The 25,075-nt window shown below is 42.1% G+C and overlaps 1 protein-coding gene across 1 annotated transcript in view; it reads left to right on the forward strand.

The window, feature by feature from the left end:
* Window positions 1–3,961: 3,961 nt before the first annotated feature.
* Window positions 3,962–25,075, forward strand: part of LOC124007336 (reticulon-4 receptor-like 1) — a 226,925-nt gene continuing 205,811 nt past the window's right edge. Inside the window, exon 1 of the mRNA XM_046317824.1 lies at window positions 3,962–4,692. Within this exon, the coding sequence (XP_046173780.1) occupies window positions 4,680–4,692 (13 nt within the window). The 5' untranslated portion in view covers window positions 3,962–4,679. The remainder of the gene's footprint in view (window positions 4,693–25,075) is intronic.

The raw sequence follows: 25,075 nt of genomic DNA on the forward strand, positions 1-25,075 counted from the left end.
TAATTCTTCATTAATCAGGGTCTTACAAACTTCTGGGAATTGGTCAAAGCTATAGTGATAGTTGAGTTCAACCATTGGGATACAAATTCTCGTGAATTTGACAGACATTGAGATAGATAGAGAGGCAGATAGACAGGCAGAAAGACAGACTATATATACACAGACAGACAGACAGACAGACAGACAGACAGACAGACAGACAGACAGACAGACAGACAGACAGACAGACAGACAGACAGACAGACAGACAGACAGACAGACAGACAGACAGACAGACAGACAGACAGACAGACAGACAAATTGACAGTCATACAGAGGAGCAGAGAGACAGGCAGGCAGGCAGGCAGGCAGGCAGGCAGACAGACAGACAGACAGACAGACAGACAGACAGACAGACAGACAGACAGACAGACAGACAGACAGACAGACAGACAGACAGACAGACAGACAGACAGACAGACAGACAGACAAATTGACAGTCATACAGAGGAGCAGAGATGCAGAAAGACAGACAGACAGACAGACAGACAGACAGACAGACAGACAGACAGACAGACAGACAGACAGACAGGTAGGCAGACAGAGATGCAGAAAGTAAGACAGACAGACAGACAGACAGACAGACAGACAGACAGACAGACAGACAGACAGACAGACAGACAGACAGACAGACAGACAGACAGACAGACAGACAGACAGACAGACAGACAGACAGACAGAGATGGACCCACTGGTTGCTCTCTAGGTTACAGAGAGCTGGTAGTCCCATCCACCAAACTACCAGGTGTGAAACAGGGAAGGGACTCAGGGGGTATGCTAATTTGGTATAGAGCAGACCTAACTCACTCCATTAAATTAATCAAAACAGGAACATTTTACATTTGGCTAGAAATTATCTTAACAGAGAAATGTCCTCCTGTGTGCCACCTATATCCCCCCACTAGAATCCCCATACTTTAATGAAGACAGCTTCTCCATCCTGGAGGGGAAATCAATCATTTCCAGGGACATGTATTAATCTGGGGAGACCTAAATGCCAGAACCGGACAAGAACCTGACACCCTCAGCACACAGGGGGACAAACACCTGCCTGCAGGTGACAGCATTCCCTCCCACATATGCCCCTCTAGGCACAACTATGACAACATAACCAACAAAAATGGGTCACAAATCCTGCAGCTCTGTCACATGCTGGGTATGTACATAGTCAATGGTAGGCTTCGAGGGGACTCCTATGGTAGGTACACCTATAGCTCATCTCTTGGCAGTAGTACTGTAGAGTACTTTATCAAAAAAAAAAAAAAAAAAAAAAAAAAATATGCCATTTAGCAGACGCTTTTATCCAAAGCGACTTACAGTCATGCCCACTGACACCCCTATCAGACCACAGCAAAATCACAGTCTACTTGAACAGAGCAATACTCAATCATGAGGCATCAAAGCTAAAGGAACTGAGTAACATTAATAAATGCTATAGATGGAAGGAATGCCGTTTGGAAACCTACCAAAAAACAATTAGGCAACAACAAATTCAATCCCTTTTAGACAATTTCCTGGGTAAAATGTTCCACTGTTATAGTGAAGGTGTAAACTTGGCAGTAGAAAATCGTAACAGTATATTTGACCTCTCAGCTCCCCTATCAAATCTAAAAATCTCAAATAGAAAATCGAAGAAAATGAACAACAATGAAAAATGGTTTGATGAAGAATGCAAAAATCTAAGAAAGAAATTGAGAAACCTGTCCAACCAAAAACATAGAGACCCGGAAAACCTGAGTCTACGCCTTCACTATGGTGAATCACTAAAACAATACAGACATACACTACGGAAAAAGAAGGAACAGCACGTTAGAAATCAGCTCAATGTAATTGAAGAATCCTTAGGCTCTAACCACTTCTGGGAAAATTGGTAAACACGAAACAAACAACAACACAAAGAATTATCTATCCAAAATGAGGATGTATGGGTAAACCACTTCTCCAATCTTTTTGTCTCTATAACAAAGAACAAAGAGCAAAAACATATACAGGATCAAATACAGATCATAGAATCAGTTATTAAAGACCAGAACCCACTGGATTCTCCAATTACATTGAATGAGTTACAGGACAAAATAAAAACCCTCCAACCCAAAAAGGCCTGTGGTGTTGATGGTATCCTCAATGAAATGATCAAATATACAGACAACAAATTCCAATTGGCTATACTAAAACTCTTTAACATCATCCTTAGCTCTGGCATCTTCCCCAATATTTGGAACCAAGGACTGATCACCCCAGTCCACAAAAGTGGAGACAAATTTGACCCCAATAACTACCGTGGAATATGCGTCAACAGTAACCTTGGGAAAATCCTCTGCATTATCATTAACAGCAGACTCGCACATTTCCTCAATGAAAACAATGTACTTTGCAAATGCCAAATTGGCTTTTTACCAAATTACCGTACAACAGACCACATATTCACCCTGCACACCCTAATTTACAACAACACAAACCAAAACAAAGGCAAAGTCTTCTCATGCTTTGTTGATTTAAAAAAAGCCTTTGACTCAATTTGGCATGGGGGTCTGCTATACAATCTGATGGAAAGTGGTGTTGGGGGAAAAACATACAACATTATAAAATCCATTTACACAAACAACAAGTGTGCAGTTAAAATTGGCAAAATTCACACACATTTCTTCACACCGGGTTGTGAGGTGAGACAGTGATGCAGCTTGGTGCTTCTGTCACCAACCAAGGATGGCCTACAGCAGCACCTAGATCTTCTGCACAGATTCTGTCAGACCTGGGCCCCTACAGTAAATCTCAGTAAGACCAAAATAATGGTGTCGCCAGGACCACAAATACAAATTCCATCTAGACACTGTTGCCCTTGAACACACAAAAAACTATACATACATCGGCCTAAACATCAGCGCCACAGGTAACTTCCACAAAGCTGTGAACGAGCCCCAGGACAGCAGCACAATTAGACCCAACCAAATCATGAGAAAACAAAAAGATAATTACTTGACACATTGGAAAGAATTAACAAAAAAAACAGAGCAAACTAGAATGCTATTTGGCCCTAAACAGAGAGTACACAGTGGCAGAATAACTGACCACTGTGACTGACCCAAACTTAAGGAAAGCTTTGACTATGTACAGACTCCGTGAGCATAGCCTTGCTATTGAGAAAGGCCGCCGTAGACAGACCTGGCTCTCAAGAGAAGACAGGCTATGTCCACACTGCCCACAAAATGAGGTGGAAACTGAGCTGCACTTCCTAACCTCCTGTCCAACATATGACCATATTAGAAATACATATTTCCCTCAGATTACACAGATCCACAAAGACTTCGAAAACAAATCCAATTTTGATAAACTCCCATATCTACTGGGTGAAATTCCACAGTGTGCCATCACAGCAGCAAGATTTGTGACCTGTTGCCACAAGAAAAGGGCAACCAGTGAAGAACAAACACCATTGTAAATACAACCCATATTTATGCTTATTTATTTTCCCTTGTGTTCTGTGACCATTTGTACATCGTTACAACAATAAAGTAATTGCAAATATTATATATATATATAATAAAGTAATTGCAAATATATATATATATATATATATATATATATATATATATATATATATATATATATATATATATATATATATATATATATATATATATATATATATATATATATATATTTATTTGCAATTACTTTATTGTTGTAACGATGTACAAATGGTCACAGAACACAAGGGAAAATAAATAAGCATAAATATGGGTATATATATATGCTGTGATGTATAATATTTGTAATGTCTTTATTGTTGAGAGAGAGAGAGAGAGAGAGAGAGAGAGAGAGAGAGAGAGAGAGAGAGAGAGAGAGAGAGAGAGAGAGAGAGAGAGAGAGAATATCTCAGTGCTGTAGAGACAGCGGCAAAGAACTAATGGTGAGACACGCGGCGCACGCTCCACGGTCTGTTCTCGTCATCCGTCAGATCATCTCCTCGAGAGAAGGGAGATTGAAAGCGCTGCCGCGAGCCAGCCAGTAACGGAGACCGGGGAAGGCACTGACCCATTCCGCATTCCTGCCTTGTCCAATAACAAGTGATTTTTGGGGAATGGATATATTGTTTTGTCAATTTCGAGAGCTAAAAGCTCGGAATGGCAAACGGTCTTCCATAACGGATATTCATCTATTTGTGCCACATAACATTGAGACGACAGCGAGAAAGTTATAGCTTTCTCTTTTCAACCGAATTGCTTGAATAAAGACTAGGCTACAGTGGCTAGAATTAAAAAGCTCAGGTGTCCATAAAGAGCCGAGTTTACAGCGTGCGACACCGGCAAAACAGAAGCGCCTGCAGTGTGTTTATGGATAGATAGGGCATCTTGAATAGATTATTTCAGATGATTTAACTTCGTCTATATCGGAATATCTGCGGGTGTGTTTTCAACTCTACCTGTCAACACTGTTCATTTCAGACCAGAGGAAATGTAACAGTGATTCGCGAGGGACGACGAAATCACCAACGATCGAAGGATTCATCCAAAACGGTTCAAAAATCAAACTGGCAGTTTTATTGCGGAGTACCAGACGAGAAACCTACATTCTCCCGGAGACGTCCAAGCAGGATGGAACTCAAACTGGGATACTAGACCGGTAGAACAATCGCCGTCATGTTTGGAAGAGGTAAGAAAAATATATTGTTTTTGTGAGCCTATATCGCTGTAGTGTTTAATCGGGCATTTTTTTTTTGTGAATTTGTCACATTTACAGTGTGTTGTTGGGAATGTCTTTGACTGTGATATGTTGCTGCATGGATTACGACAGTTTTGGGAATATATGTTGTTGATGACCAACCTACAGTAGACTAGCGTTCTATCGCGATATGCATTTGGGATGATGTGTATCCCTTGTGTGTGGTAGGTATACGTGTAGGCTCTACTGTCGACTACAGTGTTTCTCAAATATCCAGGTGTATGTGCGCGCTTGTGTGTGTATATCCTGCGCGCTTGTGTGTGTATATCCTGCGCGCTTGTGTCTAGTCCACAGAAAGGTCTGCATAGAGGTGTGTGTATAACTTCCCAGCTAGCACATTTGGTTCCTTGGAAGTTGTGGGAAACATGTTTTTGGCTTCACATTTGTTGTGGGAAGAAGCCAGTACATTTTCTGACCAGAAAAACTGAAGGTTTTTAAAACATTCTGAGAACAGAAGTTTGGTCTCTCTTTATGTGTTGTTGTGGCGTCTCTCTTTTCGTGATGTGATTTTTTTGATGTTGTTATTTTCTTATCCCAGCCCCCTTCCCAGCAAGCCTTATTGTAAATAAGAATGTGTTGCTGACTTGCCTAGTTAAATCAAGGTTTAAAAAAACATTTTAAGTGAAAATGTCACCTGTTCTAGGAAGGTTTATTTTTAGGTTGCAGGGAGGTTCTGAGAACATTTTACTCTGGTTGCAGGGAGGTTCTGAGAACATTTTACTCTGGATCCATGGAGGTTCTGAGAACATTTTACTCTGGATCCAGGCAGGTTCTGAGAACATTTTACTCTGGATCCAGGGAGGTTCTGAGAACATTTTACTCTGGATCCAGGGAGATTCTGAGAACATTTTACTCTGGATCCAGGGAGATTCTGAGAACATTTTACTCTGGATCCAGGCAGGTTCTGAGAACATTTTACCCTGGATCCAGGCAGGTTCTGAGAACATTTTACTCTGTTTCCAGGCAGGTTCTGAGAACATTTTACTCTGGATCCAGGGAGATTCTGAGAACATTTTACTCTGGATCCAGGGAGATTCTGAGAACATTTTACTCTGGATCCATGGAGGTTCTGAGAACATTTTACTCTGGTTGCGGGGAGGTTCTGAGAACAGTTTAGTCTGGTTGCAGGGAGGTTCTGAGAACATTTTACTCTGGATCCAGGCAGGTTCTGAAAACATTTTACTCTGGATCCAGGGAGGTTCTGAGAACATTTTACTCTGGTTCCAGGGAGGTTCTGAGAACATTTCACTCTGGTTCATTGAAGGTTTTCCTGGGAGGTTTTATTAACGCTCTGAGAAGAGAAATTTCTGGATATTTAAAGTAAAAAATAAAATAAAAACCTCCTTAATTAAACTTTAGCTAAATGTTTCAATAAAACTTTTAGTAACACTGATAGCTTTATTTTGGGTAAACTTATTTTTTATTCCAAGCACAGATAGGACTCATAGAAATGTATTTCCTTGAGATTAATCACGCAAACATGCATTTTTTTATTGTGACACGGTATCAGTGAGATTCCAATCTATAATCTTCTGTTCTTTATCCATGGAATTAGTCCACTGCGCCTCCAAGGATGGCTCTAGCATGCCAATTATTTTACGGATATAAAGCTGTCTATTCAAACAGACCCCATTTCAAAGGAAACCATGTTTTAACTTTTAGGAAACGTTATGTGAAATACCAAGAAAAGTTCCTTAAATGTGCTGAGAATGTTCCAAGGCCAAGCAATTATTCTGCACATCATTCCAACAAAGTTGTGGGAAGGTCTAAGAAACATAAGGTTCTCAGAACATTATGTGCTAACTGGGTTCCAAATATACTGTCAACTCCTGGAGCGTTTTGGACTGTCTTAGCGTCATTAGATGAGGTACCAGTTAAATGGATAGTTTGGGATTTTGGCAATGAAATTCTGTACTTTATTCCTAGAGTCAGATTAATTTGTGAATACCGTTTTTATTTGCGTTCAGGACGAAGGAAGTTAGCAGTAGTTTTACGAGAAAATGCTAACTGCTGTAGTTTAGCACAAAGACTGGAATCTCAAGTAGACAATTGCATAAACTCTAGATAGGAACTTCCTTCATACTGGAAGCAGAGACATAAAAATGGTATCGTCAAGTTCATTTGACTCTGGAGAAGTAGAAAAAGGGCCTCATTGCCAAAATCCAGAACTATCCCTTTAACATACAGATGTAGGACATTCATTTGATCACCCTGTTGCATGATAACTTTCCTGCAATGAAAGAAATTTAAAACATGTAGTGTATTTGAAGTTTAAAAAAGGTATCTGAAGTTTGTAATTTTCAATTTGAAATTTCAGACGTGTATCAACTCCTACAAAAATGTCCATTCATTATAATCTTTATAATAATTCACATTTCCTGTTGCTGTAGGAGTATTTTCCTGCTGTATCAAATTGGCTCAAATTAAGATCCTACATCTGTAAAACTCGGCGCCGTTCGGCGGAAATAAAATATTTATCCATATCACTTTATATTATACTTTAAAATAGAAGACTGCTGCTGCACTGCAGTTTACAGTTATCGGTGTGTGTGTGTATGTGCGTGTGGGCATGCGTGCGCCTCAACAGAAGCTTTCTGACATGTTTTATTACATTCTCGAGCGGGTGATGAGACAGTGGCGCGAGGAACAGGCGCCAAGATAGTCCGGGGGCCGGGACTGTTTACAGAGACAGAGCGGAAGAGAGGGAGAGACGGAGATGTATGTCGGTTTCTGTAAAGCTCCAATGTTGCTAGAAAGAAATTGACATTTGTAATGCTAGCCTACATCCGGTTCAAATCTGACTTCAGCACGCAATTTAAAGGGTACACGTGTGTGTCTGTCTGGATAAACAGCAGCTTTGCAATTGTGGAACCATATCTCTCTGTCACAGACAAACACACACGCGCACATAAATTAGGTGAGTCATCATCATGTTCATGGTGAAATAGACTGACAGGCAATTATTCAGAAAGAAGCTGTTGGGTGACAAATGTATTGTATGGCTGAATGAGCCGCACTGAATGGAATGGAAAAGGTCTGCTTAACGTCAGTAGATGGAGAGAGTAACCTGGGTCTCACACACACACACACACACACACACACACACACACACACACACACACACACACACACACACACACACACACACACACACACACACACACACACACACACACACACACACACACACACACACACACACACACACACACACACACACACACACACACACACACACACACACACACACACACACACTTATCGGTTAGGCCACTTGGTTTGTCCCATCTTCAAGCTGGACTCTATCCTCATTACTAATGAAAACATCTGGGCCTGCACTGGACTGGACTGGGGGGCGGTGGCTGTGTGTGTGGGCTGGAAGGAACAGGCCAGTGGTGTGTGTGCTTGTTTGTTTACAATTCCGGCTGAGTTTCTTCCAGCACACACACACACACACACACACACACACACACACACACACACACACACACACACACACACACACACACACACACACACACACACACACACACACACACACACACACACACACACACACACACACACACACATGATAAATGTCCGTATAGCCGTGTGTTTGCTGAATATGCATGCTGTCTGTCAGTAGAAGTGATGAAATGTGGTGTAATGTGGAGGTGGTTTGTCTATGATACAGTTATCTCTGTCACCTTTACTTCACTACTAACACACAGAGAGAGGGAGGGGGAGAGGGGGGGGGTGAGGGAGCAAAATAATGATAGAGAGAGGGAGGGATGGATGGAGAAAAATAATGAGAGAGAGAGGGATGGAGAAAAAAATGAGGGAGGGAGGGGAGGGAGAGAGAGAGCGAGAGAGAGAGCAAAATAATGAGAGAGGGAGGGAGGGAGGGAGGGAGGGAGGGAGGGAGGGAGGGAGGGAGGGATGGATGGATGGAGAAAAATAATGAGAGAGAGAGGGAGGGAGGCATGAATGGAGAAAAATAATGAGAGGGAGAGAGAGAATACAACGGTTATTTATTTTCTTTAACTATTTGCACATTTACAACTCTGTATATAGACATAATGACATCTGGAATGTCTTTATTCTTTTCAAACTTCTGTGTAATGTTTACTGTTAATTTTGATCGTTTATTGTTTATTATCTATTTAATTTGCTCTGGAAATGTTAACATATGTTTCCCATGCCAATAATGCCCTTAACTTGACTTGAAATTGTAATGAGAGAGGGTAGAGAAAGAGAGATGGGACAAGGTCATTTCCATGTAAAATGACCCATGAGCACCAACATGTCAAGTTCATAAGAGCATATCAAATTTGGTGTCAGATGAAAGCTAAGAGAATATATTTTTGGGAAATGAAGGCATAGATACATTTGTTCAACCATTTTCCATCATAAACAATATAAGAAATAAGCAAAGGTTTTGATTTCTGGTCACACCGATGGAAAAGGTCTAACAAATACATGGAAACACAGTAATGTTGGAGACTAATATCATTTATATTTAGTTTTGCAGAAATGATTTGCCTTCTGTAGGTTTAAAAAAAACATTGCCTTGTAATACTGTTACCACATATCTTTAAGATATTCTCTCATTTCCTCTCCCTCATGAGGAGGGACAATCTGAAAGTAATAATTAATGCCGGTGTGTGGAGGATATATTGGCACGGGTGTTGTAGAATAATAGAGAATACATCAATTACAACTATGAAATAAAACAAATGGAATCATGTAGTAACCAAAAAAAGTGGTACAATACAGTATATTTTATATTTGAGATTCTTCAAAGTAGCCACCCTTTGCCTTGATGACAGCTTTGCACACTCTTGGCATTCCATATGTGTCATTTCATAGTTTGGATGTCTTCACTATTATTCTACAATGGAGGAAATAGTAAAAAATAAAGAAAAACCCTGTAATTAGTAGGTGTGTCAAAACCTTTGACTGGTACTGTATATATACTATATATATTTGTTTTGAGGGGGATTTTTACCCCTTTTTTATGATATCCAATTGGTAGTTACAGTCTTGTCCCATCGCTGCAACTCCCATACGGACTCGGGAGAGGCAATGGTCGAGAACCATGCGTCCTTCAAAACATGACCCAACCAAGCCACACTGCTTCTTGACACGCTGCCCACTCCGACCAATGTGTTGGAGGAAACACAGTACAGCTGGTGACCGAAGTCAGCGTGCATGAGCCTGGCCACCACAAGGAACCGCTTGAGCGCAATGGAACAAGGACATCCCAGCCGGTCAAACCCTCCCCTAACCCTGACCTCGCTGGACTGTAGTGACACCTCTGGCACTGTGATGCAATGGAACAAGGACATCCCAGCCGGTCAAACCCTCCCCTAACCCTGACCTCGCTGGACTATAGTGACACCTCTGGCACTGTGATGCAATGGAACAAGGACATCCCAGCCGGTCAAACCCTCCCCGAACCCTGACCTCGCTGGACTGTAGTGACATCTCTGGCACTGTGATGCAATGGAACAAGGACATCCCAGCCGGTCAAACCCTCCCCTAACCCTGACCTCGCTGGACTGTAGTGACACCTCTGGCACTGTGATGCAATGGAACAAGGACATCCCAGCCGGTCAAACCCTCCCCTAACCCTGACCTCGCTGGACTGTAGTGACACCTCTGGCACTGTGATGCAATGGAACAAGGACATCCCAGCCGTTCAAACCCTCCCCTAACCCTGACCTCGCTGGACTATAGTGACACCTCTGGCACTGTGATGCAGTGCCTCACACCATGCCCAAACTGGAAGCGTGCGCAAATAGGTTTTGTCCCCTCATACCATGATCACAACAAGCAGGTTGAAATATCAAAACAAACTCTGAACCAATTATATTTATTTGGACCGGTCAAAAAGTATGAAATATTTATGGCAATTTAACTGGCTAGCTTGCAGTTTCTAGCTATTTTGTCCTTTTTAGCCAACTTGCTGTTGCTTGCTAATTTGTCCTGGGATATAAACGTTGAGTTGTTATTTTACCTGAAATGTACAAGGTCCTTTACTCTGACAAGTAATCCACACATTAAACAGTCAACAGAATCTTTTCTAGTCATCTCTCCTCCTTCCAGGCTTTTTTCTTCTCTGGACTTTATATGGCGATTGGCATATTTCATAAAATGGTGTATTACCACGACCAACCGACCTCAGTTCATCTTTCAATGTGTATGATTCTAAAAGCCAATGAGGAGACGGAAGAGGTAGGACTTGCAGCGCGTTCTGCGCCACAAATGGAAGCAACTTCTATTTTAGCGCTTGACAATGCAGACGCTCATTGGCGCGTGTGAGCAGCGTGGGTGAATAACATGTATTTATTTTGCAACGCGACGGGAGTGGTATGTTAGATCGCTGCGTCACTCGGGAGGCACTAATCTCTATTTTTATTTATGTGAATTGCATGTTATAGAATGTTTTTTTGAGTTTCACTTGTTTTTGAGAAACTTACACCCAAACGACAATGGATTTCCTGAGTCTCATAAAGTTTCACCTTTATTTATTTCACCTTTATTTAACCAGGTAGGCTAGTTGAGAACACGTTCTCATTTGCAACTGCAACCTGGCCAAGATGAAGCAAAGCAGTGCGACACAAACAACAGAGTTACACATGGAATAAACAAGCGTACAATCTTTAACACAATAGAAAAAAAGAATGTCTATATACAGTGTGTGCAAATGGCGTGAGGTGGTAAGGCAAGGAATAGGCCATAGTAGCGAAGTAATTACAATTTAGCACATTAATACTGGGGTGATAGATGAGCAGATCATGATGTTTAAGTAATGATACTGGTGTGCAAAAGAGCAGGAAAGTACATAAAAACAATATGGGGATGAGGTAGGTAGATTGGGTGGGCTAATTACAGATGGACTATGTACAGCTGCAGCGATCGGTTAGCAGCTCAGATAGCTGATGTTTAAAGTTAGTGAGGGAAATGTAAGTCTCCAGTTTCAGCTATTTTTGCAATTTGTTCCAGTCACTGGCAGCAGAGACCTGGAAGGAAAGGCGGCCAAAGGAGGCGTTGGCTTTGGGGATGACCAGTGAGATATACCTGTTGGAGCGCGTGCTACGGGTGGGTGTTGTTATCGTGACCAGTGAGCTGAGATGAGGCAGAGCTTTACCTAGCATAGACTTATAGATGACCTGGAGCCAATGGGTCTGGCGACGAATGTAGCGAGGGCCCGCCGAGTAGAGCATACAGGTCGCTGTGGTGGGTGATATATGGGGCTTTGGTAACAAAACGGATGCCACTGTGATAGACTGCATCCAATTTGCTGAGTAGAGTATTAGAAGCTATTTTGTGGATGACATAGCCGAAGTCGAGGATCGGAAGGATTGTCAGCTTTACTAGGGTATGTTTGGCGGCGTGAGTGAAGGAGGCTTTGTTGCGAAATAGAAAGGTGATTCTAGATTTGATTTTGGATTGGGAGATGTTTGATATGAGTCTGGAAGGAGAGTTTACAGTCTAGCCAGACACCTAGGAATTTGTAGTTGTCCACGTATTCTAGGTGAGAACCGTCCAGAGTAGTGATGCTAATCGGGCGGGCGGGTGCAGGCAGCGAACGGTTGAAAAGCATGCATTTGGTTTTACTAGCGTTTAAGAGCAGTTAGATGCCACGGAAGGAGTGTTGTAGGGCCAGATGTATACAGATGTATACAGAATGGTGTCGTCTGCGTAGAGGTGAACAAAGACTCCAGAAGAGGTGAATGAAGACTCCAGAAATAATCCAATTGCATCCTTTTTTACAAACGACAAAGCTCTCAGTATCATGATTCAGTTCTTTAGAAGTTGACACATGACATTTTGTCATACCGAACTTTATCTGCAACGTTTTTGTTTGAACTCGAGCGATAACTTCTGACGCGCGTATATTGACGTGCATGCGTATACTTCAGAAGCACACTAGTCAGTTAGTTTTTTATTTCGCACAACTACGCAACCAACATGTGTGACTACGAATACTAGGAGAACATGTTTGAATTTGCAGACGAGCCTTATTTATCTGAACCCGAATACACAGATGTCGAGCTTCAATAGATGGAGGAAGACAGGAAGACAGAGAAAGGAGATAGAGAAACGGAGCAGGCAGAGGCTGAGGCAGATACTCAACCGGCAGATGAGAACCGACTCAGGTCATCTCAGAACTGGTTCTGTACCTGTGGGCAATACCAAGCGATGCCCACTGAAGACGAGTGTCTTTGTTGCGCGAAGTGGGACCTGCTTATGCTAACCTTGGAAAAGCTAGAAATGTCTGATGTCAAGACACCGCTGACCCGCGAGCCCACCTTACTCTGTGTAACCAGTGACAAAGATTTTCCAGTCCCCCTAATCCCAGCAGTTGTAGAATTTTATTTCCATGTGCCAAAAATAAACTGGAAGAAGAGACCTCGGCCAGAGGGACCTAATGGCCAGCTGCCAATAAAGTAAGTACAGGTAGTTTGTGTGATAAATACACTCCCCAGCATTACAGTATTCATATGCTGTGTCAAATGTGTCATCAGAACAATCACATGTTCATCAGTAGGGCGACACAGTGTAATTCTGCTTCCGCACAGCAAGTTGCCTTGTTTTTTACATTTTATTTTCTTGTCAATATAGATTTGTAACATACATAGTGGTCTTGGAATGGGGATTAAAATGCCAACAACATGTGCCGTGATCAGAGACAAGTGTTACCCGGTTACGTCGTCGCAACAAGTACCGCTCAGCCACATGTGTCCACGCTGGATTGAAGGAGGCAGATGACGCACAACCTTCCACCGATGGCTCATCACCTTCCCTTATTTTCTCATTCGGAAATGTTTTGTTTGTATACTGCAGTTCTACTTTTAGCTGCCAATGTGTACAATATCAAATAGTCCTCACTATACAGTACATGCAACACACAGCCTTGAAAAATCCTTATTGACACCAGTGCTGTGGCTGTATAGCAAACCCCCCCAAAAACGTTAAATCGCTTCGAATTGTTTTCTGAGGGAAAATAATACACTGTAAACATTCAAATTTCCAACAGAGGAATTTTATTTAACCAGGCAAGTCAGTTAAGAACAAATTCTTATTTTCAATGACGGCCTAGGAACAGTGGGTTAACTGCCTGTTCAGGGGCAGAACAACAGATTTGTACCTTGTCAGCTCAGGGATTTGAACTTGCAACCTTCTGGTTACCAGTCCAACACTCTAACCACTAGGCTACCCTGCCGCCCCAATGAAGAACATGTATAAGAGTTTCATTTCACAGATTAAATACATAGTAATATATTGACAGTATCTATAGCAAATCCTCTCTGAGCCCTCTCTCTGACCCTGGGAGTTTGTGATTATCAGGCTGCATCAAGCAGTTTACCATCCCCCAACCGGAGCCTGACTATTGTCTTGTAGTAGAGGGCAATTCACACCTCCATCGTTAGGGAGGTTACCAGGGAGCCTTCTGGGAGAGTTCCAGAGATAGTTAAACTCTTTCTTACTCCCAGAGTCAGAGAGAGAGTATTCAGAGGGGATTCTCTGCAGTGTCAGTGCAGCACAGTGTTTAAGGAGAAATCTTACATTTCGCCATTAACTCAGAATGGTTAAGGTTTGGGATAGACTTAAAACATAAATCTTAAACACATTCCTACCACTGGATTTGAAGTTGCAAACTTTGGAATCAGAGGCAGATGCTTATGCCCAACCACTATCCCAATCCACAAGGTAAACGTCACATTTCTAAGTGTAAGGTTAGGTTTAGGCATTAACTACAAAGTTTTAAGGTTATGGTTAAGTTTAGGCATTAAGGCTGCCACCTCGTCCACAACACCCTAGCAAAACCGAAACCTACTTGAAGGTAACAGGACTCGCTGTTGCCCCTAGTGACCGGTTTCCACATCATCAGTTGAGTCAAGTAAGAGGTAGTTGTCGTTGCGTAGGTATTGGTGCAGTAGCATTGGTTGTGTGTGTGGGATGTATGGAAAAAGACGGCTTCCATCCTGACAGAAGGTAATATTTATTAACAAGTCTCCTGTGAACAACACACTCACCCACGCACACTGACACTGCAACACACACACATTCACTTAAATCATCATGTAAGTTGCTGCCACTCTGTTTATCATATATCCTGATGCCTAGTCACCTTACCTCTTTACATATCTACCTCCATCACTTTAGTATCCTTGCACATTGTAAATATGGTATTGGAATTGACGCTGTATGAAGCTGACCTAATTTCTCCTGTTATTATTTCTATTGCTCTTGTGTTTTTGTTCTACCATATTTGATTTTATAGTACTACATTGATATTGATTAATGCGTTGTTAGGATAACATAGGCTTTTCACTGTACTTGTGCATGTGACATTAAAAACGTGAAACTTGATGTGTGCCACATCGACTTGAGTAGTTTGCTACTATTCTGTAAATACAAAAATTCATCCAAATTGGCCTAAACCGGTTTTTATGACCATTTATGACTCACTGCCTTGATTTGTTCTTAATTAGAACAATTTTAAATTGTGTTTTTTTACATTGGAAAAAAGTAGAGATAGTATATCATAAACTGCAGTTTTTAAATGTATTTTTATTTCACCTTTATTTAACCAGGTAGGCTAGTTGAGAACAAGTTTTCATTTGAAACTGCGACCTGGCCAAGATAAAGCAAAACAGTTCAACACATACAACAACAGAGTTACACATGGAATAAACAAACATACAGTCAATATTACAGTTGAAAAAAAAGGAAAACAAAAAGTTTATATACTGTGAGTGGAAATGAGGTAGGATAAGAGAGTTAAAACTTGTTAAGGATAGGGGGCGGTATTTCCCCTTTGGATGAATTGCATGCCCATAGTGAACTGCATAAAAATCTGTCCAAAATTGCTAATATATGCATATAATAATTATTATTGGATAGAAAACACTCTAAAGCTTCTAAACCCGTTTGAATTATGTCTGTAAGTATAGCAGAACTCACAGGGCAGGCAATCTTCCAAACTAGTTTTGGAATCCTGAAAGTTGGGGCAACTTTGACGTCATCGCCCCCTCCCTTCCCAACAAGTTATGGATCTGGAAACACTTCCTATGTCTTCCACTTGATGTCCTCATTCAGTAGAACGTTGAATGGTGCATATGCTGTGAACTTTGACCTTATGGGGTGAGTTGTTGTAAGTGTCGCAAAGATTATCATGTGCGTGAAACGCGTGCTTGGGAAAGAGTGCATATGCTACTACATGGACACTAGAATTGAACATTATGAAACAAAACGATGTATTGTGTAAGTATGACTCCTTCCACTACATTCTCATCGAAGACCATCTAAGGTAAGGGAATATTTATGTTGTAATTTTGTATTGCTGTTGACTCCAACATAGAGGGGAAATATTGTTACATCTGAGCGCCGTCTCAGATTATTGCAATGTTAGGCTTTTTCCGTAATGTAAAAAAAATGTGACACAGCGGTTGCATTAAGAACCTGTGTATCTTTCTAACTATATGTAGAACATGTATCTTTAGTCAAAGTTTATGATGAGTATTTCTGTTATCTGGTGTAGCTTTCTATAATTTTCTGAACATGTAAACCGAGATTTATGGATATAAAATGCATATTATCGAACAAAACATAGATGTACTGTGTAACATGTCATATTACTGTCATCTGATGAAGATTTTCAAAAGGTTAGTGAATTAATTTTCTTTTAATCCTGCGTTTGTGATTGTATCTTTTGTTCGACAAAATGGCTACATATTGTCTGTCTTTGTGGTGGTTTAACATAAATATGTGCTATGTTTTCGCCGTAAAACATTTTTCAAAATCTGACATGCTGGCTAGATGAACAAGGTGTTTACCTTTCATTTGAGTTATTGGACTTGTTAATGTGTGGAGGTTAAATATTTCTAAGAATATTTTTGCATTCCCTGCGCCACCGTTTGAGCTGAATGGGGGGGTAGTTCCCGCTTGGGAACCTATAGGCACAACAGGCCATGGTGGCGAAGTAATTACAATAGAGCAATTAAACACAAGAATGGTAGATGTGCAGAAGATTAATGTGCAAGTAGAGATACTGGGGTGCAAAGGAGCAAGAAAAATAAATAAATACAGAATGGGGATGAGGTAGTTGGATTAGCTGTTTACAGATTGGCTATGTACAGGTGCAGTGATCTGTGAGCTGCTCTGACAGCTGGTGCTTAAAGCTACTGAGGGATATATGAGTCTCCAGCTTCAGTGATTTTTGTAGTTCGTTCCAGTCATTGGCAGCAGAGAACTGGAAGGAAAGGTGGCCAAAGGATGAATTGGCTTTGGGGATGACCAGTGAGGTATACCTGCTGGAGCGCGTGTTATGAGTGGGTGCTGCTACGGTGACCAGTGAGCTGAGATAAGGTGGGGCTTTACCTAGCAGAGACTTGTAGATGACCTGGAGCCAGTGGGTTTGGCGACGAGAGTAGAGCGAGGGACAGCCAACGAGAGCGTAGAGTTCGCAGTGGTGGGTGGTATATAGGGCTTAGGTGACAGAACGGATGGCACTGTGATAGACCGCATCCAGTTTGTTGAGGAGAGTGTTGGAGGCTATTTTATAAATGTCATCGCCGAAGTCGAGGATCGGTACCCTTTTACAAGGGTATGTTTGGCAGCATGAGTGAAGGATGCTTTGTTGTGAAATAGGAAGCCGATTCTATATTTAATTTCGGATTGGAGATGCTTAATGTGAGTCTGGAAGGAGAGTTTACAGTCTAACCAGACACCTAGGTATTTGTAGTTATCCACATATTCTTAGTCAGAGCCGTCCAGAGTAGTGATGCTGGACGGGTGGGCAGGTGTGGGCAGTGATTGGTTGGAGAGCATGCATTTATTTTTTAATTGCACTTAAGAGCAGTTAGAGGCCACGGAATGGGAGTTGTATGGCATTGAAGCTCGTCTGGAGGTTAGTTATCACAGTGTCCAATGGATGGCCAGAACTATACAGAATGGTGTCATCTGTGTAGAGGTGGATCGGAGAATCACCAGCAGCAAGAGCGACATCATTGATGTATACAGAGAAGAGTGTCGGCCTGAGGATTGAACCCTGTGGCACCCCCATAGACTGCCAGAGGTACAACAGGCCCTCCAAACAATGGGAAAGTAATTCTGCTTTGAAAGTTTATCAACTTAAAACCCCACTTTTGAAAAAATAGCCCTTGAATGTTTTGGTAAACCTACTGGAGAACTCTTCTTTGTCTACACCCATTCAGCATCGTTCACACAACCTTTTTAGCCTTAGCCCCACCCATCTCTTTAAGGATTCACATGTGAAGCTATGTTTTAAACAGAGTGAGTAGTGTAGTAAACAACGACAGATTGCAAGACTAAAAGAGGTAAAAGTAGCTAGTTTACAATAATTAAAAACTCCAGGTTAGAATACACTTCATCTCGTCCTTGGCCTACATGCTAATCTGACTTTGGTGCAGGTCATGTTGTTCTTCACATTACTGTCTCTGATAAATACACACTACATCACATCTAAGTTGATTTGTCACATGCAGGGGATACAGATGGTGTAAGCGGTACAGTGAAACGCTTTCTTGCATATTTGCATAGTAGCAATATCAAAAATAGAAAGTATCAATGCTAGTAGAGAAAGAACAAAATAATATACAGTTTGTGCAAAAACATTATCAATAACCATATCAGTGATACTGGTGATAGGAGGTAAAGTGGCTGAGCAGCAGGATAAAAAAATCAATAGTAGCAGCAACGGGTAAAATATTGCATTTCACTCATGCTTTATAGACCTAGCTATAGCTAGACCTTGCCGATCAGGTACCTAAACAAAAGCTAGAGGATCTGAGTCATACAGGGGCTATGTGTAAGCGCCATAGGCCATCTAACGTTATGAAAATACATGTTTTGTAGAATTATACAACAATCCTCTCACCCCACCCCCCCTAAGTTTTAGATGCACTATTGTTAAGTGACTGTCCCACTGGATGTCATAAGGTGAATGCACCAATTTGTAAGTCGCTCTGGATAAGAGCGTCTGCTAAATGACCTAAATGTAAATGTAAATAGCAAAGCACAAAACAACCTGAAAATAGCTAGCTACTTTGTGAGGCTGGCTACTTAGGAAGTAGGGCTGAACCCATTTAGTTGATTGGTCCATAGGCTATTGGTCGAACAAGATTTTTTTTGGCGAGCAGTGGCAAAGATGATATATATATTTTTAATGGCACCCGAGACAACCTGTCTCATTTGTGCCTGTCTCAGTGGACTCATCCATTGAGGAGGCCGTGGGGATGTCTGTCTCAGTGGACTAATCCATTGAGGAGGCCGCGGGGATGTCTGTCTCAGTGGACTAATCCATTGAGGAGGCCGCGGGGATGTCTGTCTCAGTGGACTAATCCATTGAGGAGGCCGCGGGGATGTCTGTCTCAGTGGACTAATCCATTGAGGAGGCCGCGGGGATGTCTGTCTCAGTGGACTAATCCATTGAGGAGGCCGTGGGGATGTCTGTCTCAGTGGACTAATCCATTGAGGAGGCCGCGGGGATGCCTGTCTCAGTGGACTAATCCATTGAGGAGGCCACGGGGATGTCTGTCTCAGTGGACTAATCCATTGAGGAGGCCGCGGGGATGCCTGTCTCAGCAAAGCTTTGTTTGCTGTGTCTATCAATTGCCCAGTGCATACATCACCAGTAGTAGCCTACATTTGCCCCAAATTCCTATCATTTCTAATCTGCAGTGTTTGTTTGGTTGTGGTAATTTATGTTAAGGCATTCAATGTATCACTACTACTACAGTCGTTTACCATTTTCATTGTCGGAGTGGACACGTTTTTTGCAGAACTCACAACCTATATTTTGTTTATTTCATTCCATTTCCGAGATTTGTCAATTTATTCATCATGTTTTGTTTGAAACGCTTCTGTCAGTGTTGAGTAAGGACGCGCACCTGATTACCATATAGAAGTAGGACTAGTCTACCTGGCCTGCATGCAAATGTAGACCTATAGAATGTTTCCATTTGGGGATGTTTGATAGTATTTCTTATTATCTTAACTCACCACCACTAATGAAGTGTGGAGCTTCTCAAATAAGGTATTCTTCACCTCAAAACAGCAATTAAACTAAGTCTGTTTTTAGAATCAGTTGAGAGTGAAAATAGTTCCTCAAATATTTGATAACCATTTGGCATGAAAGGGAAATGTGTAATGCTCTGCTCCAGTGTAAATGTCATAAAATACCTGATTACTTCTTATCCCTTGCACAAATAGCCTACAGCTGTGTCTGGCGCGGGAAACACTGTGGGCCCAGGATATTTTAAACAATGTTGCAAAGTTAGCTAGTTTGCTAGTGCAAGTTTCGGGCCGACCCAGTTGATAGTGGGATTCGGCAATGTCATCTACAAAATAGCTTCCAACACTCTACTCAGCAAATTGGATGCAGTCTATCACAGTGCCATCCGTTTTGTTACCAAATCACCTTATACCACCCACCACTGAGACCTGTATGCTCTAGTCGGTTGGCCCTCGCTACATATTCGTTGCCAGACCCACTGGCTCCAGATCATCTATAAGTCTATGCTAGGTAAAGCTCCGCCTTATCTCAGTTCACTGGTCACGATAACACCAACCCATAGCACACGTTCCAGCAGGTATATCTCACGGATCATCCCCAAAGCCAACACCTCATTTGGCCACCTTTCCTTCCAGTTCTCTGCTGCCAGTGACTGGAACGAATTGCAAAAATCGCTGAAGTTGGAGACTTTTATTTCCCTCACTAACTTTAAACATCAACTATCTGAACAGCTGTACATAGTCCATCTGTAAATAGCCCACCCAATCTACCTACCGCATCCCCATACTGTTTTTATTTTATTTACTTTTCTGCTCTTTTGCACACCAGTATCTACTTGCACATCATCATCTGCTTATTTATCACTCCAGTGTTAATCTGCTAAATTGTAATTATTCGCTCCTATGGCCTATTTATTGCCTACCTCCTCATGCCTTTTGCACACCCTGTATATAGACTCTTTTTTTCTACTGTGTCATTGACTTGTTTATTGTTTATTCCATGTTAAACTCTGTGTTGTAGTATGCCCCCTTGCAGTATGCCTAAGGCACGTTCACGCAGTTGAGCATGGACCCTGGGCATCTTTCTTTTGGTGTTTTTCAGAGTCAGTAGAAAGGCCTCTTTAGTGTCCTAAGTTTTTATAACTGTGACCTTAATTGCCTACCGTCTGTAAGCTCTTAGTGTCATAACGACCGTTACACAGGTGCATCTTCATTAATTGTTAATGGTTCATTGAACAAGCATGGGAAACAGTGTTTCAACCCTTTACAATGAAGATCTGTGAAGTTATTTGGATTTTTACAAATTATCTTTGAAAGAGAGGGTCCTGAAAAAGGGACATTTCTTTTTTTGCTGAGTTTATTTGGGTGTTTTTGGAGCCTTTCCACAATAGTGGGTCGTTGGTCAAACTGCTTCCATAGGCAGGATACACACGCAGACACACACACGCAGGCACACACACGCAGGCACACACACACACAGTCACACACAGAGTCTTATTGATAGCCGGTTGTTGAGCAGCTCAATTAAACATGGCTTTACTGTTTACTCCCCATGAAGAGAGCACACACACACACACAGGCACACACACATTTTGGAGCCTTTCCACAATAGTGGGTCGTTGGTCAAACTGCTTCCATAGGCAGGATACACACGTAGACACACACACACAGGCACACGCAGGCACACACACACGCAGGCAAACACACACGCAGTCACACACAGAGTCTTATTGATAGCCGGTTGTTGAGCAGCTCAATTAAACATGGCTTTACTGTTTACTCCCCATGAAGAGAGCTTAACCACTTCACCTCTGATTACACTGCACAGTACAGCACCAGAGAGGAGGGAAGGGAAGGGAGGAGGAGGGAGGAGAGGGGAGAGAGAGAAAGTAGAGTGTGTACTTGTGTGTTGCGTGATACTCAGGGGAGAAGCTGTTGTCTTGGTCTGTATTGTATGGAGTTTGTGTGTGTGTTGGGGACCCGGGGAATAGTAATGGAGTAAATGTCAGAGGTGGAAACATTGAGTAATACACAAGGCAGATGCTTTCAGCCTGGCAGAAGATGGAGGGAGATATCTGGTAGCGTAGTAGGGCTAAGCTCTATTGCTGTGTGTGTGTGTGTGTGTGTGTGCAACCTGTTTTTCAGGCTCAACCTCTGAGCCCTGGGGACTGCAGCAGCTAGTCCAATACCGGGGGAGAGAGAGAGACACCGAGGGAGAGAGAGACACCGAGGGAGAGAGAGACACCGAGGGAGAGGGAGAGACCGAGGGAGAGAGAGAACACCAAGTGGCTAAACTCTGGTGCCAAACACTAGGCCCTGGAGCTGTTGTCAGAGGACAGACTAATGTCCCTCAGCCACATCATAATTGACATCGGCACAAATGGCCTCAGGGCCCAACAGGAAAGGGTGGTCACAGCACTCGAGAGAGTGATTGAAAAAGCTTCTTCCTGTTTCCCCAAAGTGGTCATCTCTGATACTGTCGTAGCTGAATCAGAATTAGTTGGATAACATAGATAAATAAGAGGTTTTTATTTACTTTCATAATATGCTTATGTGAGATACTTGTCATTAGAATGTCTCTTTTTGGACTATACTGTTGGCAGTTGCATTTTTCATTTCTTCTCTAGGGAAACGTCACTTGCTGCCCAGAGAGGGGAGAGGTCAGCCTTGTCTTTTACATGTCTGGTAATATGCAGAATATCAGAAAGGGAGAAGTCAGAATTGAACATTGTCTTCATATGTGAATGTATCTGTTAACTTCTTGGATATAGGGGGTGCTATTTTAATTTTTGGATGAAAAACGTTCCCGTTTTAAACAAGATATTTTGTCACGAAAAGATGCTTGACTATGCATATAATTGACAGTTTTGGAAAGACAACACTCTGACGTTTCCAAAACTGCAAAGATATTGTCTGTGAGTGCCACAGAACTGATGTTACAGAAAACCCCCAGATAAAAATCCAATCAGGAAGTGCCTCATGCCAATGACTCCTTACATGGCTGTGAATGGGCCACGAATGAGCTTAGGCTTTCTGTCGCTTCCCCAAGGTGTCGACAGCATTGTGACGTATTTGTAGGCATATCATTGGAAGATTGACCATAAGAGACTACATCTGCCAGGTGGTCGCTTGGTGTCCTCCGTCGCAATTATTGCGTAATCTCCAGCTGCAGTATTTTTCCGTTTGCTTCTGATGAGAAGCCAACTGCCACCATTGATAGATTATCGAATAGATATGTGAAAAACACCTTGAGGATTGATTTTAAACAACGTTTGCCATGTTTATGGAGCTAATTTGGAAAAAAGTTTGGTGTTGTAAGTGACTGCATTTTCCAGTCTTTTTCTTAGCCAAATGTGATGAATAAAACGGAGCTATTTCGTCTACACAAATAATATTTTTGGAAAAAATTAACATTTGCTATCTAACTAAGAGTCTCGTCATTGAAAACATCCGAAGTTCTTCAAATGCTAGACTTAATGCTATGCTAGGCTATCAATACTCTTACACAAATGCTCGTGTAGCTTTGGTAGAAAAGCATATTTTGAAAATCTGAGATGACAGTGTTGTTAACAAAAGGCTAAGCTTGTGTTTGAATATATTTATTTCATTTCATTTGCGATTTTCATGAATAGGAAACGTTGCGTTATGGTAATGAGCTTGAGGCTATGATTACGCTCCCAGATACGGGATTGCTCGTCGCTAGAGGTTAAACCATGTGAAGGGCTCCACAATGTCTGTACGCCAGTCACTCCCTCATTTTCCCATTGGGGGGAGGAGTATGGCAGTCTCTGGAACCATTGTATCACCCTTCTGATGTTGCCCTTATCTTGACCTAGTATATGACCTAGATGCTCACTCCCCTACGTGAGCTTGTCCAGGAGTGGGTTGTTCTTGAGAGGTGAGTATCTAGAATTGACAATTGATATATGCCATTGGATGAGGTAATGTTTTGGTACTATGAAGTACCAAGAACAAGATTAGAACCTCGTCTTAGAGACCAAACTGAATGATAATGTATAGCTAATGCTATCTGGCTATGGGATACTCCTCTCTCAAGTAAAAGTCCCTTTGTGAAGTTCCTGAGATCTGTGGTTCGTCATGTGAGTTGAGAGGGGTGTATCTTGGCTATAAAGTGGATGCAAGCATTTCCCGGGACTGTGCCTCAAAACCTAATTTCTACCTGGCCCACCATTCCACCCTGGACTTGAACAGCCTTACGTCTAGGTCCACCTCTACAACTTTTACCAGGACCCTAAAGGTCGTCACCCTCAACCGTAGCCCAGCACCTCACACAGGAGCAACAGAGCAATGGACAACCCGGCCAGACCAGCAAGACACCCTCCCAGATCTGCACCAAGAGGACCTACACACAGACCACAGCATCACCAGCCACATCCCCACCCCAAACAGCCAAGACCCCCCCTAAATAAACCCTGGCCACACTATTGGCTTGGGGGTTTGTATAATTTGATTTACACAACACTTTGAAGATGCAAAATATTTTTTGTGTGTGAAACAAACAAGAAACAAGACAAAAAACAGAACTTGAGCATGCATACCAATTCAGCCCCCCAAATTCAATAATTTGTAGAGCCACCTTTTGCAGCAATTACAGCTCCAAATCTCTTGTGGTATGTCTCTATAAGATTGGCACATCTAGCCACTGGGACATTTGCCCATTCATCAAGACAAAACTATTCCAGCTCCTTCAAGTTGGATAGGTGCCGCTGGTGTACAACAATCTTTAAATCATACCACATATTGTCAATTGGATTGGGGTCTGGGCTTTGACTAAGCACTTCCAAGACATGTACATGTTCCCCTTAAACCACTTGAGTGTTGCTTTAGCAGTAGGCTTAGGGTCATTGTCCCGCTGGAAGGTGAACCTGCGTCCCAGTCTCAAATCTCTGGAAGGCTGAAGGTTTCCCTCAAGAATTTCCCTGTATTTAGCCATTCATCATTCCTTAAATTCTGACCAGTTTCCCAGTCCCTGCCAATGAAAAACATCCCCATAGCATGATGCTGCCACCACCATGCTTCACTGTGGGGATGTTGTTCACGGGGTGATGAGAGGTGTTGGGTTTGCGCCAGACATAGCGTTTTCCTTGATGGCCAAAAAGCTCAATTATAGTCTCATCTGACCAGAGTACATTCTTCAATATGTTTGGGGAGTCTCCCACATGCCTTTTGGCTGAGTATAAATGTATTTGGCAAAGGTGTATGTATTCAACTATATGCAGACTCAGTGAGCATAGCCTTGCTATTGAGAAAGGCAGACCTGGCT

The sequence above is a fragment of the Oncorhynchus gorbuscha genome, linkage group LG20 (assembly GCF_021184085.1).
Source record: "Oncorhynchus gorbuscha isolate QuinsamMale2020 ecotype Even-year linkage group LG20, OgorEven_v1.0, whole genome shotgun sequence".
NCBI lineage: Eukaryota > Metazoa > Chordata > Actinopteri > Salmoniformes > Salmonidae > Oncorhynchus > Oncorhynchus gorbuscha.